Source organism: Kogia breviceps, chromosome 18 (genome assembly GCF_026419965.1).
Source record: "Kogia breviceps isolate mKogBre1 chromosome 18, mKogBre1 haplotype 1, whole genome shotgun sequence".
Classification (NCBI taxonomy): Eukaryota; Metazoa; Chordata; class Mammalia; order Artiodactyla; family Physeteridae; genus Kogia; species Kogia breviceps.
In genome coordinates, this window is record NC_081327.1 from 34,992,143 (window position 1) to 35,008,953 (window position 16,811).

Below are 16,811 nucleotides of genomic sequence, written 5' to 3' on the forward strand. Positions count from 1 at the left end.
AAAGAAGAACAAAAACCCCCCAAATTTAGCAGAAGGAAAGAAATCATAAAGATCAGATCAGAAATAAATGAAAAAGAAATGAAGGAAACCATAGCAAAGATCACTAAAACTAAAATCTGGTTCTTTGAGAAGATAAACAAAATTGATAAACCATTAGCCAGACTCCTCAAGAAAAAAAGGGAGAAGACTCAAATCAATAGAAGTAGAAATGAAAAAGGAGAAATAACAACTGACACTGCAGAAATACAAAGGATCATGTGAGAGTACTACAAGCAACTCTATGCCAATAAAATGGACAACCTGGAAGAAATGGACAAATTTTTAGAAATGCACAACCTGCCAAGACCGAATCAGAAAGAAATAGAAAATATGAACAGACCAATCACAAGCAATGAAATTGAAACTGTGATTAAAAATCTTCCAAAAAACAAAAGCCCAGGACCAGATGGCTTCACAGGTAAATTCTATCAAACATTTAGAGTAGAGCACCTCTCCTTCTCAAAATCTTCCAAAATATAGCAGAGGGAGGAACACTCCCAAACTCATTCTACGAGGCCACCATCACCCTGATACCAAAACCAGACAAAGATGTCACAAAGAAAGAAAACGACAGGCCAATATCACTGATGAACATAGATGCGAAAATCCTCAACAAAATACTAGCAAACAGAATCCAACAGCACATTAAACGGATCATACACCATGATCAAGTGGGGTTTATTCCAGGAATGCAAGGATTCTTCAATATATGCAAATCAACCAACGTGATACACTATATTAACAAATTGAAGGGGAAAAAAACATATGATCATCTCAATAGATGCAGAGAAAGCTTTTGACAAAATTCAACACCTATTTATGATAAAAGCCGTGCAGAAAGTAGGCATAGAGGCAACTTTCCTCAAAATAATAAAGGCCGTATATGACAAACCCACAGCCAACATCGTCCTCAGTGGTGAAAAACTGAAACCATTTCCACTAAGATCAGGAACAAGACAAGGTTGTCCACTCTCACCATTATTATTCAACATAGTTTTGGAAGTTTTAGCCACAGCAAGCAGAGAAGAAAAAGAAATAAAAGAATCCAAATCGGAAAAAAAGAAGTAAAGTTGTCACTGTTTGCAAATGACATGATACTACACATAGAGAATCCTAAAGATACTAGCAGAAAACTACAAGAGCTAATCAATGAATTTGGTAAAGTAGCAGGATACAAAATTAATGCACAGAAATCTATGCCATCCCTATACACTAATGATGAAAAATCTGAAAGGGCAATTAAGAAAACACTCCCATTTACCACTGCAACAAAAAGAATAAAATATCTAGGCATAAACCTACCTAAGGAGACAAAAGACCTGTATGCAGAAGATTATGACAATGATGAAAGAAATTAAAGATGATACAAATAGATGGAGAGATATACCATGTTCTTGGATTGGAAGAATCAACATTGTGAAAATGACTCTACTACCCAAAGCAATCTATAGATTCAATGCAATCCCTATGAAACTACCACTGGCATCTTTTAGAGAATTAGAACAAAAAATATCACAATTTGTATGAAAGCACAAAAGACCCCGAATAGCCAAAGCAATCTTGAGAAAGACAAATGGAGCTGGAGGAATCAGGCTCCCTGACTTCAGACTGTACTACAAGGCCACAGTAATCAAGACAGTATGGTACTGGCACAAAAACAGAAATATAGACCAATGGAACAGGATAGAAAGCCCAGAGATAAACCCACACACATATGGTCACCTTATCTTTGATAAAGGAGGGAAGGAAACACAGTGGAGAAAAGACAGCCTCTTCAATAAGTGGTGCTGGGAAAACTGGACAGGTATGTGTAAAAGTATGAGATTAGAACAATCCCTAACACCATACATAAAAATAAGCTCACAATGGATTAAAGACCTAAATGTAAGGCCAGAAATTATCAAACTCTTAGAGGAAAACATAGGCAGAACACTCTATGACATAAATCACAGCAAGATCCTTTTTGACCCACCTCGTAGAGAAATGGAAATCAAAACAAAAATAAACCAATGGGACCTAATGAAACTTCAAAGCTTTTGCACAGCAAAGGGAACCATAAACAAGACGAAAAGACAACCCTCAGAATGAGAGAAAATATTTGCAAATGAAGCAACTGACAAAGGATTAATCACCAAAATTTACAAGCAGCTCATGCAGCTCAATATCAAAAAAATCAAACAACCCAGTCCAAAAATGGGCAAAAGAACTAAATAGACATTTCTCCAAAAAAGATATACAGATTGCCAACAAACATTTGAAAGAATGCTCAACATCACTAATCATTAGAGAAATGCAAATCAAAACTACAATGAGATATCATCTCATATGGGTCAGAATGTCCATCATCAAAAAATCTAGAAAAAATGCTGGAGAGGGTGTGGAGAAAAGGGAACACTCTTGCACTGCTGGTGGGAATGTAAAATGATACAGCCACTATGGAGAACAATATGGAGTTTCCTTAAAAAACTACAAATAGAACTACCATACGACCCAGGAATCCCACTACTGGGCATATACTCTGAGAAAACCATAATTCAAAAAGAGTAGGGCTTCCCTGGTGGTCCAGTGGTTGAGAATACACCTGCCGATGCAGGGGACACAGGTTCATGCCCCGGTCCGGGAAGATCCCACATGCCATGGAGCATCTGGGTCCGTGAGCCATGGCCGCTGAGCCTGCGTGAACGGAGCCTGTCCTCCGCAACCGAAGAGGCCACAACAGAGAAAGGCCCGCGTACCACACCAAAAGAAAAAAAAAAAAAAAGTCATGTACCAAAATGTTCATTGCAGCTCTATTTACAATAGCCAGGACATGGAAGCAACCTAAGTGTCCATCAACAGATGAATGGATAAAGAAGATGTGGCGCATATATATATAATGGAATATTACTCAGCCATAAAAAGAAACGAAATTGAGTTATTTGTAGTGAGGTGGATGGACCTAGAGTCTGTCATAGAGTGAAGTAAGTCAGAAAGAGAAAAACAAATACAGTATGCTAACACATATATATATGGAATCTAAGTAAAAAAGAAAAAAAAAAAAAGTCATGAAGAACCTAGGGGTAAGATGGGAATGGAGAGCATGGACTTGAGGATATGGGGAGGGGGAAGGGTAGGCTGTGACAAAGTGAGAGAGTGGCATGGACATATAAACACTACCAAACGTAGAATAGATAGCTAGTGGGAAGCAGCCGCATAGCACAGCGAGATCCGCCTGGTGCTTTGTGACCACCTAGAGGGGTGGGATAGGGAGCGTGGGAGGGAGGGAGATGCAAGAGGGAAGAGATATGGGAACATGTGTATATGTGTAACTGATTCACTTTGTTATAAAGCAGAAACTAGCACACCATTGTAAAGCAATTATACTCCAATAAAGATGTTAAAAAAAAAAAATCCAGAAAAGCCATTGTGCTATGTGCTTGTCTGCCCAAGACTTTTAACAAAGAGCTAAGTGGGGTATATTAAAAGCAGAAATCCTTTCTACCAATTAATCAATGGTGTCTGTTTAGAGTCAGAAATCATTAGGTTAATATCTTGTGGTATTAATTCTTATTTCCTTTATTCATTCATTAACCCAGCAAATATGTACTGGGAGCCCAACTGTGCCAGGCTCCCAGGATAAAACAGTGATCAATAATAAAGCAATAATAAAATGTGTCATGAGAACAAGGACTTTACCAATTTCTCCCTTTAGAAATGTATTTTCAAGGAATTCCCTGGTAGCCCAGTTGTTAGGACTCAGCCCTTTCACTGCTGTGGGCCTGGGTCTGATCATCCCTGGTCGTGGAACTAAGATCCCGGAAGTCACACAGCACGGCCAAAAAAAAAAAAAAGTATTTTCAAAACCTCAAGCAAATAAATGGGTATTACAAGCCTCAACCAGTCTCTTAAAGGCAAAGAGCATGGATCTTTTTCTCAAATAAGTAAGACGTGAGAGCAGAGAATTTTAGGTGTATCTGAGAAGAGGAATCTAGAAGGGAAGTACCTATGTGTGTAGGCTACAGATCCACATCATTCTTGGTCATATATACTGAGATTTAGCATCGCAGTGTGAAATTAATTTTTCAAAAGAAGAATGCCCATAATATTTAGAAATTCCAGCTCCTCCCATCAAGAGGTGACATTTGTTTCTCCACTCCTTAAACCTGCTCTTGGTAATGTGACTTGCTTTGACCAGTGGGATTTGCAAACTTGACGCAAATAGAGACCTTGTCAAGTACTTGCTCCTCAGTCTTTTGCTGTTCCATGGAAGCCTGGGAGTAGCACCAAAGGAGCTGAGCTAGCCTATTAGAGGATGCGAGGCCATGTGGAGCAGAGAAGAGGTGCTAACTAACGCCTAACTAGCCTGTCATATATACAATTGGTGCCAATATACATCATCCAGCCCCAGACAAGCCACGAGCTGACCAGATAGACGAGTAAAACCAGTTCAGACCAAAAGAACCACTCAGCTGCTCCAAAGAACCATGAGAAATACATCTTTAAAATTTTAAGTTTTGACACAGTCTGTTATGCAGCAGAAGTGAACCAATACAAATCAATGTCCATATGACTATTTTGGTTCTCTTTATTCCTAAGCCCAAGTGGCTGGGAGAAAAAGGGAGATCTGAATGACAAATAGAATGTTTAGATAAAGGACATAAAGTTTATGTTTATGCAAGAGAGAGTAGGCACCAGGTTTGGTCTGGAGAAGGATAGAGAGGAGGGTGAGGAAGGAGGGGGAAGGGGCACTAGAGAGGGGAAAGAAGAAACGTTATTGAGTCCTTCCTACATGCCAGGCTCTATTTTATGCATGACTTCATAGTTTGGTTTTATCTAGTAAGCACTACTGCTGTCTGAGAAAGCAGTGGTAACAGTAGCTGTGACCTTAGTTTGGGGTAAGAAGGAGGCTTTTAAGGTTGCCAAGCTGTCCAGGACTGACAAGAGGAAGGAAGCCCCTCCTTCTGGATACATATTTTTGTGGAAAATTATACCCCCCAAATCATCTTAGGATGATACGTCCTCAAAAACTCACAATTTGCATATCCTCAAAATAAAGCTGGGTGGTTTTACTTGATGACAAAAAGATTACTTTTAGGCATATCCTCTTTAATTATATAAAGTGATAAAATTAATGTTTACTTTATAGTTATTGTTATGATAATTAACATTAGCATAAGCATTATTACCAGAAGTTTATTCTATGTTAGGAAAGATATTAGGATGTAAACATATTCACTCCTTACCACACACCTCTAAAGGTGTTTCAATATATCCCCCACTTTATAAATAGGGAAACTAAGCCACAGAAAGAAGTAATTTACCAATGGAGTGAGTGTGACTGAATGAAAAAATTATGATTCCATCCAAGCAAAATGACTTATAAACTTGACCACTTAACTCACATGTTATTCTCTTTGACTTGTAGACTGATGTCTGCACTTTCTTCCCAAGTCCATGTGCTTCCTCTGTCCCCAGAAAAACCGTAGCTGAGGGTAAACCAACCTACTATCCTCCAATCTTTATAATCTCTTCACATATCTAGGACCTCCCCTACCTGCCCCCCCCCTTAATCTGGTCCCCTCAAATCTGGAGATGACCATTCGCTATGACTGGTCAGTTTGCTACAACTTGCAGCTGAAAACCTTGAATTACTATTTGCTGCGTACTTCCTATCCTTTATCTACAGTTGTCTACAGTAGGAGTTACTGTTAAGGATTTGAGGAGGGTAGATTATAAAGAGAGACCAGGGCAAGACATAGGGATGGAAGCCTCCTACCTTCTGCCTTTTTCTGGGTTAGGACTAAGGGGCTATTAGTCACAGTGACACCTTAAAGGAGTTCCTAGTTAAAATCTATTGATATAGCTCCAGTCTCAATCTGCAGGCTTTTTCTAAGTATCAGTAGATTAGAACAAAAGAGGGGTAAAGATGAAAGAGACGGAGAGGTGGTGGGAGGATATCAGTAGAAAGGATGCAGAACAAAGAGGAACTAAGGGAGAGATTCCCAAGTCAGTATTCAAGTAACTGGAGCAGCTGTACATGAAGTGGGCACTATAGTGGTTAAAATAAATCTGGTGTGGGTTACCCACAAAAAGATACTCATGCAGGGCCTGTATCAGGCTTCTCCTTGAACTTGGAATGACACTCCCATTCTTCCCTGTAGGGAAATCTTATTTTGGATGCTGATCTCTTTCCCAGGAAACTGTAGCTTCCCCTTCACTTTCCCATAATTTATTTCCACTTCCCTTCATTATAATCTCTATTGTTAAGAATACTGATCTCTACCTTACAGCACCTGCATGCTATAGCGGGGAGGTAGCGGGGAGGTAGGGAGATCTTGCTAGGAACTTGCCATGTGCCTATATTCCCAGACAGTCAGCCATAGTGCTACAGCTTCTCTGATATTTGGGAGCCCTTACCCACTCCTGCCACTGCATTTTACTGTTCACCTCAGACTTTCATCATCCTTTCCCTTCTGTAAGAGTTTCTGAACTGGACAATAGCTTCTCTCCATCTGCTTCCACTCAATTCTATACAAGGGAATGATACTGATCTTAAAGAAACTCTAGTCCTGATTACGCCACAGGCAATAGATAGAGACACTGCATATTTTGAACGAGACCTTGATATAAAATCTGAAGCCCTTAATTCAATCAGGCTCTCCAAGAATATGCCTGCTTCATTTCGAGGGTTTTTATTTAGGCACAGGCCAATCCACCATGCCCAAACCAGGGACAAGAAGAAGGTCAGTGAACATATTGGCTGTGCAATGAAGAAACACAACTGCACCCAGCAGTAACACACAGGTCACGACTACCAATTTTGTTGTTGTGGGGAGAAGGGGTAAAAGAAAATATAAACCAAATAAGTAATTTAAAATGAAGCTGTTATTCAAAGCCTCAGGTTAGGGCTGTATTAACAAGAACATATGCGATTTATTAATCAATTACTAAAGATTATAGATAGATTTTAAGCTAAAAGGTATAGTACCATCAGTTTTAATTCAATTCTTACTACAACCTAAATTTAAAAGAATAATTATGATTCCCATTTCACAGGTGGGAAAACTGAGGGCAAGAGAGAGGAAATAATTTGTCCAAGGTTATATGGGCAAAATGTGGCCAACTCCATCCAACTCCAGGACCCAGAATTTCTCAAAACAATGAGCTCCCTATAAAGATGTGTTTTTCCTAAGTAGCCTGGGTTGGACAAAGCAATTATTCTGGCAGCTGGGCCCTATGTCAGGAAGAAACATTCCTTAAGTGCTATCAAACTAGTAATGTCCCCTGGGAGATTTAAGCATCATTAGTGAAAAGCTTCATTGACAATATTGTGTGCCGCCCACTGTACTGGCCTAGAGCAATGCATTATCACAAACTCAAAGAGATTAATTTAATGGGCAATTATATGCCTCCTGCTTTACAATACTTTCAGGTAACCAATAGTAGTATGCTTTCTGTAAATGCCAGTTGCCAGCTCTCGGGTACACAGTGTCAGCGGGATTCCCCACTTTCCATCCCACATCACCACTTTCTCTGGGAAGGACACTCTAAAGTTGGCATTCAATGCCTCTGAAATGCCCCTGCAGAGACTCTATTGTAAGCGAATTTTTCCCTTACTGTCCCCCAATATCCTTTCTCTCTCTGACAGCTGAGCTTGTTACCCATGTCACTCTCTTAAGTAGGTCTTAGTACACTACCCAACCTAAAGGGATCTTGTGCATCATCTGACAAGCCTTAGCTCAAACCTCAGCTCAGTGAAATATCACCTATCACCACAGGAATAACACAAAATAGAGACCAAAACACACAAACAGAAGCACATATCACCTTTTTCTGCCTTCCTTCAAAATATAATTATGTTTATAATATAAAATTATATTAATTATAATATAAGTTATAACATGAATCCGATGGGGAGGGTGGAGGGTAGGTGGGAGAACTTGCGAAAAGTGGATTCCTGAATGGCTGCCTTGAGCTTCTGATTCCATAGGTCCTAGGCAAACACCAGAACTCCGGCTTGAACAATAACCCAGGTGACTGGGATCAGCTGGGCATGTCAAGTTCTCTGTGAACTTCATTGAAAAATGCTGTCCCCTAAAATGTTCCTCAGTTTCCTGATCTTGCAAATGGGAATAGAATTCCCATCTGAACAGTTCCAAAGGCTGGCTTTGTCCATTAGGCAATGTTCCTCCCCTGGGTTATAAACGTTAGAATAGGAGGGCCTGAGCAAATGCAGGCTTGTTCTTTCCTCCACTGCACTCTTGTCCCTGTACCAGCCTTCTGCTTTGCACAGAAGAACTATTTCATTCGCTTGTTTCAGGAAATGATGTGGCAGTGTCAGAAGCTCCACTTAAGCAGGAGGATGGAAGGAAAGAAGATATAGGCGAGGGTTCCCCCCAAGGAAGGCATCTAAGAGCATGTAATCTTCAGTTAAGCAACACGGGTACCAATCTTGCCTCCACCCTTTGCTCTCTTGGAGACTCTGGGCAAGTTACTTAACCTCTGTCTGAGATTCTTGACTGGAGAATGCACATAGTAATAGTACCTGTTTTCAAAGACTGATGTGAGTTAAATGCACTATAGGGATTACGTAATACTTTTTCAGTGTTTAGCTAAATTTACTTTAAGCCTCCACCACCATGGTACACAGCAGCCATGCAAAACAGTTTCAAGGGATGCTACTAGCAAAGCTACTTAGCAAAGATGCGCTATACAAGCCTAATCCCTTGTTAGCACTTGGGCATCTAACTGCCAGATCATGTAATGAGATGTGCCTGTTGATTGTGATGGCAAGTTAGATATATTACCACTGAAATTCTTGGGAAATATACACAGTGAAGCATCTCAGCCTTGCTTAAGTGAATCTGACACAAGAGGATAAAGGATGACATCTCCATTCTCATTAAGAGATAACAGATGGACTTTCCTAAAATCCATTTTTTAGCTTAATTTTATTTGCTTAAATCTTTTGTCTGAAGAGATGGTGATCTGAGAGTAATTTTAAATTGTTCTCCCTGGAATGAATATTTCTTTATCTTTATTAGAACCTCCCCCTGTGGGGTTCTATTGTCCTGGGTAGTTTTAAATATTCATCTCATCCAAATACAATAAATCTTCCTTTAATATTTTTCTCCAAGACATGGTCTGCGGCTTTGGAAGATAAACATTACATGGGCTAAGTAATAAAACCAAGTGAAAACAAGTTTCTAAGCCATTTTCATAGTAATTCCAATATTTCTTAAGTTCTCTGTCATCTTATTTCAACTTCCTTTCATGATTTAGAAAAAAAAAAGATAACCTAATTTTACATTTAAATTTCTAGAATTATGCCCACCTCAGCTTATATTTTACAGACTAAAAGTTCTCTTTTGTACTCTCAATCTTGTTGGTTTTAAGAAAGTTACATGCAAAAAGTCAAAAAAAAAAAAGTTTAGTTTTCAATCTCTGAGTAAAAAAAAAAAAAGGTCAAAAAAGGATGTAATAAAAGGTGAGATAACTCCCATTGATGTCAACAGAATAATATAAGTTTGGGTTGTATATTTTTAATTCTATAAGGTTCAAAGTAAAGCTGAGGGTTGTCATGTGGACAGAACCATTTCCTATTTGGTCTCTATGGAGCTAACTGTAACCTTGAATCTGGGACATACTTGAGTCATTTCTCTCAAGCCATGCAGAAAACTTTATGTGATCTATATTTCAATTTTTTTTTTTTTTTTTTTTTTTTTTCGGTATGCGGGCCTCTCACTGTTGTGGCCTCTCCCGTTGCGGAGCACAGGCTCCGGACGCGCAGGCCTAGCGGCCATGGCTCACGGGCTTAGTTGCTCCGCGGCATGTGGGATCTTCCCGGACCAGGGCACGAACCCGTGTCTCCTGCATCGGCAGGCGGATTCTCAACCACTGCGCCACCAGGGAAGCCCATATATTTCAATATTTTTTAATCAATCATATGTTCATTGAAGGAGGTTTGTGATCATACTTTTTCTCACACCATCAACATGGAGCTGCTTGTAAATTCCCAACCCTCAGCACCTTCTTGCTCTCCTCTGTGTCATTCTTTATAGATTTATCAGCAGATTCCAACTCACACTTTTATATGCAGGGGCTTCCAAGTGCCATTAGAAGGAGAACGTCAAGACGACCAGGGTTTTTACTTATTTTGTTCACTGCTATATCCTCAGTCACTAAAACAGTGCTTGCCAAGTACCGAAGACTCCATAAATAATCATTAAGTGAATATGAACAAATGAATGTCTTCCCTCACTTGATTTGGTACCCTTGTCACCCTAGAATTAACAGTTCATTATCCCAGAGCATCTGCTTTTGTATCTGCCTTCCTTACTTGTCTGTGATTCCTTGCAAATGAGACTTTTGTTTCTGGATTGCCCCTGAAATACTTCCTAACCACCTATTCTGTGTATTCATTTCCTTTTACTCTTTACAGTGGAGTACGTGGATTCTTATAATTAGGGCCTCCTTGATGAATATTTAAGGAAAGGCACCCATCTCATAGAAAAAGTGTCATAGATTAAGGCGAACTCAAGTAGGTTTTTGTATTCAATATATGAGAAAATTATTTTAAAGGTAATTATTGCCTACATACTTTAAAGAAAACCATGGTCCTTTAGAGCATTTTTATATAGCCTCAAACCAATCTAAATAGATACAGTTTTTCTCAGAGGCTTAAGGTGATATGCAGCTTCAACATTGTAAATTGTAAAAATTTCCTATCTAGATGGGGTTAAGACTTCTAATAAACCAAAGCCACCAAATGGGATGCTTTGTTTCCTTTATCCCTTAACGTTACAAGGGAAAACTATTGGCAGAGTCACATACTGGAGAAGAAAATGGTACTTCTAATAAGGAAAAACACCAAAGTTTCCAAAGCTCTTTTTTCATTCCATATCAAGCAGGTTCTTTGCCTGCTTTGAGTTGCCAAAAGAAACATTCTTCACTCTTGAATCATCACTTTTTCACACCGTGGTTGTGTTTTGTTTTCAGTTAAGACTCCATGGAAGACATTACCCCACATCTGAGAACAAGGAAAAACCATGCCCTTCATGAAGGTCTAGATTACTCTCCCTCTTACAGACAAATTTATCAACATATCTCAGAGACATTAGCTGTGAAACCAGAGCAGATTTTAGAGAAAGCATAGAGCAGATCTTAGGGCTGATGTCCTTTACATATGTATGCCCACGAATCTTTCTTATTGTGAGTTTTTATTTCCTTATTCAGATTCCTTCTACCCTAATTCCCTCAAGAATGTAATGTCTCCCTTGAACTTTTTGTAAACTGTGAAGTCCTCATCGGCTCTTTTATGGAAAAATAAAGTCAGGTAATATGCAGAATGTCTTTTGCTTGGAAAGAAAATGAATATCACATCCCCTTTGCATGTTCTGTATAATAAAAAAAAACTGGTGAGACAGAGTGTGAGTTCTCATTGACAGAATAGCACTAAATTTCACCATATAGCTATTGTTTAGAGACTCAACTATAGTGTCATTAAGTGTAATCAAAGAAGCTGTGCTCATTAAAAATTGGCAGAAAGACTAACATGTGTTATTTTAACAACAACCCTGGAACCTCCTCTGAGAAAAAGGTTACATTTTCACACGTAATTTATGAAAAATTTTATGTTGAAGATATAATTTTAAATAGTCCATGATTACTGTGTAAGACATATTAATTCTAAAAAACAAAACCAAAAAATCATCTATCATCTCATCTCCCCAAAATGATATGTATTGACAACGTAAATTTTCTTTCTGTATTTTCTGCATGTATATATGCATAGTATGTAATAGTTTCTATATCAAATATAATATATATGTTAGGGTCCACTTATTTAAATTATGGTATATAGTTCTTGAATTCTATTTTTTTAACCTACCCTTTTATACTAAATCTTTCCCCATATTTTAATATGCAAAGCATTGTTTTTGATGGCTGAACAATGGATGTAGATATAAGAATACTTGGATAGAAGAATGTTTCCTTCCCACATATATTGCAACTTTTTGGTCATTTACCACAGTGTAAGTTATTTCATGTTGAGACGATGCATTCAAAGGCTCCTCAAGAACAATAAAATAAGTTCCAATGCCAAAATATCTAATAGAAACTGGGACCACTTGTCATATGATCCCTAGGCATAAACTGAACCCAGCTACATAAGGAAGAAATTAACAAACCCAGGCACTTACTGATTTCGGTAGCAATGATTGTTATGTTGTGCCACACGCTTAATTCCCTGTCAAGCGGGGTTGCAAGCGTTATCTTCCCATCATCTGCATTAACGTTGAATTGTCTCTCCAGGTCAGTGTGCCGGTCGATGGAAAACCTACAAAACAGATATATTTGTAATCTACTTCAATGTTTATATGATCCATACATTCCACAGCAGACCTTTAGTAATCTTTAGAGAGCCATAGTTGCGAAGTCAAATGAATTGGGAAACACAATGGCATCATAATTTGTAAAACCAAATGACTGAATGCAGCATAAGAAACTTAATAATTATTGTCTAAGGAGTAATTAGCTACATATGCAACATGCAGGTCATAAACTGCCATCAGTTTCAATAGGTAACATCTTCAAAAATGGATGCTGATTAGGAGTTAATTGGACAATCCATCACATTTATTGGACAGCTTATGATAATTAGCAGTTGCCACAAAATACCATATAAAACAATGAACCCAAGCCCAAAGCAGGATGGTGCTAGCCAGCAAGTTATTTATGGCAGTTCAAAGGAAATGTGTGTGTAAAACTTGCATCTGATTATACAGTATGTATGTGTTACTGTCGTTGCTGCTGTTGGTTTGTTTTGTTTTCATTTTAAGCAAAATATATATTGTCTCCTATTTGTCCGTAGAAATCAGATGTTTACTGATTCTCTAGTAAAATTTTTTAAATTGGAATAGATATTTTAGCAGATTTACAACACACGATTTCATGAAATTTAAAACTTTAAATGGGCAGTAGTTCTTCTGTTGAGAAAACTCTTCCAGATAAGACAACATTAAGATGCTTTGTGTCTATGGCCAAGTGCTTCTCGGGAACACTAAGTATCAAGATTATACAGGGATTATTTTTTTCACAACTTTAATATCCTTTTTATACACCAGTATCTGAGCTTTGGCAATGGAATGCCAAATACAAAAAGCTATATATATGTCTTAAGGAACACAAGGCATAATTAGAAATATCGGTCTATAAATAAGCAGTGAAATAAACTAAAACAGGATGGAACAGAGGCTCAAAGAAGGATACTGTAGACTAAATGTTTGTGTCTCCCCCCAAATTTATATGTTAAAATCCTAACTCCTAATGTGATGGTGTTTGGAAGTAAGGCCTTTAGGGGAGGTAGTTAGGGTTAGAATAGGTCATTAGAGTAGGGCCCTCCTGATGGGATTAATAGAGGGGGGGAGAGGAGGAGGAGAAGGGGGAGGAGGAGGAGGAGGGGAGGGGAGGGGGGGGAGGAGGAGGAGGAGGGGGTGGGGAGGAGGGGGAGGAGATGATGATGATATAGGCTCTCTCCCTGCTCTCTGCCAATGAGGATACAAGAAGAGAACCGTTTGTAAACCAGAAAATGTGCCCTCACCATACACTGGATCTGCTGGTGCATTAATCTTGGACTTTCCAGCCTCTAGAACTGTGAGAAATACATTTTTGTTGTTTAATCCACCCAGTCTATGGTATTCTATATCTTTAGAAGGACAAACTAAGACCAAGGCCATGTACAATCCTATCTAGGAGGAAGGACTGAAAAAAACCTTCATGGTTGAGGTGACCTCCTAAGAAGTGCACATGAAATCGATTTATTGGTACCCGTTAATGCTAAATATGAAACATTGTCCATGGCTATTTGGAGCTTAGCATATTTTATTTTTTTACATGGTTTTTATGGACATTTATTCTATCATTAAGAATAAGACTATGTTATTATAACAAAATGAGAAAAAGATAAATTTCCCATAGTGTTCTATCTGTAGGTTTGTACTGTTAATATTTTAGTGGATTTCATTGCAAACATATATATGTATTTTATGTATATCTACCTATTTATGTGTATCTACTTATTTGTATCTATATCTACCTATAAAGGATGGATAAATGGATGGGTAGATAGAAGATAGGTAGACACACAGACATATAGGGATATGGATAACTCCTTCCTCCTTTTAGCTATTTCTTTTTCATTAGAAAGGATATTTATATCGCTTATACCAGATGCAAATACCAAGAAAAAAGGCATTTCTGTGAATCTTCCCCAACAAACACAAGCATCACTAAACATTCTGGAATAATATTAAAAAAACACTTAATTTTATTGACAATAGCTTATTGCTGAATTCCTTGGTAAAAACATGTACCATGAAATTATAGTTCCTGGTACAGTAAAGACTTAGATAGAAAGAAAACTAAGACACTGACATGCATCTATACACCAGAAATTTACAAACCAACCCCATGCCTAACCCCCAGGATGATTAGAGAAATTCAGAAAGGATTTAAGAACCCAGAGGCATATCTGAATTAACAGTGCTTGCAAAATAATCCTGGTCATGAGAAAGTAAGTGTTCATTGTAAAACATTTGAATCTGTTGTATTATGGGAAAAAAAAGACTAAAAACCCTTTTCTTGGGGAACAATGATTGTTAATTAGACCAATGAAGTTCCAAGTTTAACTGTAAAATAATTGAAAAGACATGGGTTTTGCTCCAGATATCATGAACACTGTCTTAAGAGCTAAGAAATGTCCAGAGGATTAATTATCACTATCTGCATCATATTCATAAATAAACTTTGCAGGCATTGCTGGGTTCTAGTAATTTTATTATCTCACTGCTGATATTTCACACACTCATGCATCGCCCAGTTTCCCAGAGGCCACAGTAAATGAAAATCAGTCTAATCACTGATATTCAGGAATCCCAAATCTGAAACACACTCTTTGGCTATTTGATTGCTGTCCAGTAAATGCCTAAAACTTCTGGCCTAGAAGCAGCACTGGGAACAATGACAGGGTTTTGGAAGTTGGTATTTTTTTTTAAAAAAATGCTGTTTGTTTAATCCCTAATTTAAAACTATATTATGCAGGGACTTCCCTGGTGGTCCAATGGTTAAGACTTCGCCTTCCAATGCAGGGGGTGCAGGTTCGATCCCTGGTCGGGGAGCTAAGATCCCACATGCCTCCCAGCCAAGAAAATAAAACAAAAGCAATATTGTAACAAACTCAATAAAGACTTTAAAAATGGTCCACATCAAAAAAAAATTTTTTTTAAACCTGTATCATGCAGACCTCAAATATGGAATAAATTATATCTCTATCATTTATACATTGCTGTTTCTGGAATAATTAACAAATTCATTGAGCCTCAGTTTCTTCACTGGTCAAACATGAAGTACTCAGATCCCAGGTCTGGTTGTGAAGATTAAAAATAAAGCATAAATCAGTCTCTGGTGCTTAGTAGGTGCTGAAGATATGTTCATCATCATCATCATCCTCAAGTCACCATAATCATCATGTCCCATTAAGTGAAACTTTATAAACTTCCCTACTTAGAAGGTGGTGGAGAAGGCCCCTTTCTTAATAGTTTATAAATAGCATAAACCTGGAAAAACATTTGGGTGTTATTTAACTCCCATCACTCTAACAGAGGCGGGGATATTTTTCTCATTTTTTAAAGATTAGTTCATGACAGACTTTATGGGGTGAGTCATAAGAATTTATAAAATAGGCTATAAATACAACCCTTTAGTAAGATCAGAGGTAAGAATGTCATAATATTACGAGATTACACAATGGGAGGAACTTGGGGAAAACAATGACTTAGTTTAAAATTCAGTTTAAAGTCTACCTCAACTATTTCAAGAAGCCTCTTGCTCCCTTTGTAGACATTTCACACATTTTATTGCCTAATAGACTTTATAGTAAAGGTTGCCAAGAGCCTTTGCTAAACTGTACAAAAATCCAGACTTAACACAGTTAATAAGCACGCATTAGGCACCAAACGTATACCAAGCACAGTGCTAGATGCCTTTTCTTTCTTGCATCCTTCTCTCCTTGGTTTCTTGTAGAATGAATAAAAGAAAAATGACTCTTACACAGGTGTGACTTAGTTGTGTTATTAATCTCTCTGTACCTTTGTTACCTAATCTGTAAAATGGGAATTATAATAGGTTTTGTGAGATTTAAACGAGGTAATACCTATAAAGCACTTATTGCAGTGCCTGCATGTAATAAGTGCTCAGGAAATATCTACTGAAAATTTTTAATGTTGTCATTACTTGTCTGGAAACAGTAGGTTTCTACTGAGAATTCCCAGGCCCCTCCCTCTTCAGGAGTAAGCCAGCATTCCTTTTACTCCTTGCTTCTTTGTCCCTAAACCAGTTCATATGGGTTCTCATATCAGTGGAAGCAAACACAAGGAGGATATCACTTTAAGTGATAAAATAAAGATGAGGGGACGGAGCATGTGGGGAGGCTCATTCATACCTGCACCTCTAGCACCATTCTAGTGTTCATTTTTCTACCAACTTTTCTGACCAAAATCTCCATCCCATAAACTGACCATTCAAGTTCAAACCATTATTGGACACATTCACTTTTGTATTCATATTGAATACTATATGAGCATTTGTTATAGTTAAAATTAATTACATTTTTATATAAGTTTGAAATGAATTACATAAAGATTACCCATATTTTAAAAAACTGCACCCCACTTGCCATTTTTAGGAATGTTCTCAGAAGATGCGTGCTCCCCACCGATAGCTACACCCCTCCA

The 16,811-nt window shown here is 38.0% G+C and overlaps 1 protein-coding gene across 2 annotated transcripts in view; it reads right to left on the reverse strand.

Moving 5' to 3' along the window:
- CDH8 (cadherin 8) overlaps nt 1-16,811 on the reverse strand; it is a 374,358-nt gene that overhangs the window by 112,157 nt on the left and 245,390 nt on the right. For both annotated transcript variants that reach the window (XM_059044956.2, XM_059044955.2), the window contains exon 8: nt 12,222-12,358. In XM_059044956.2, the coding sequence (XP_058900939.1) occupies nt 12,222-12,358 (137 nt within the window). The remainder of the gene's footprint in view (nt 1-12,221; nt 12,359-16,811) is intronic.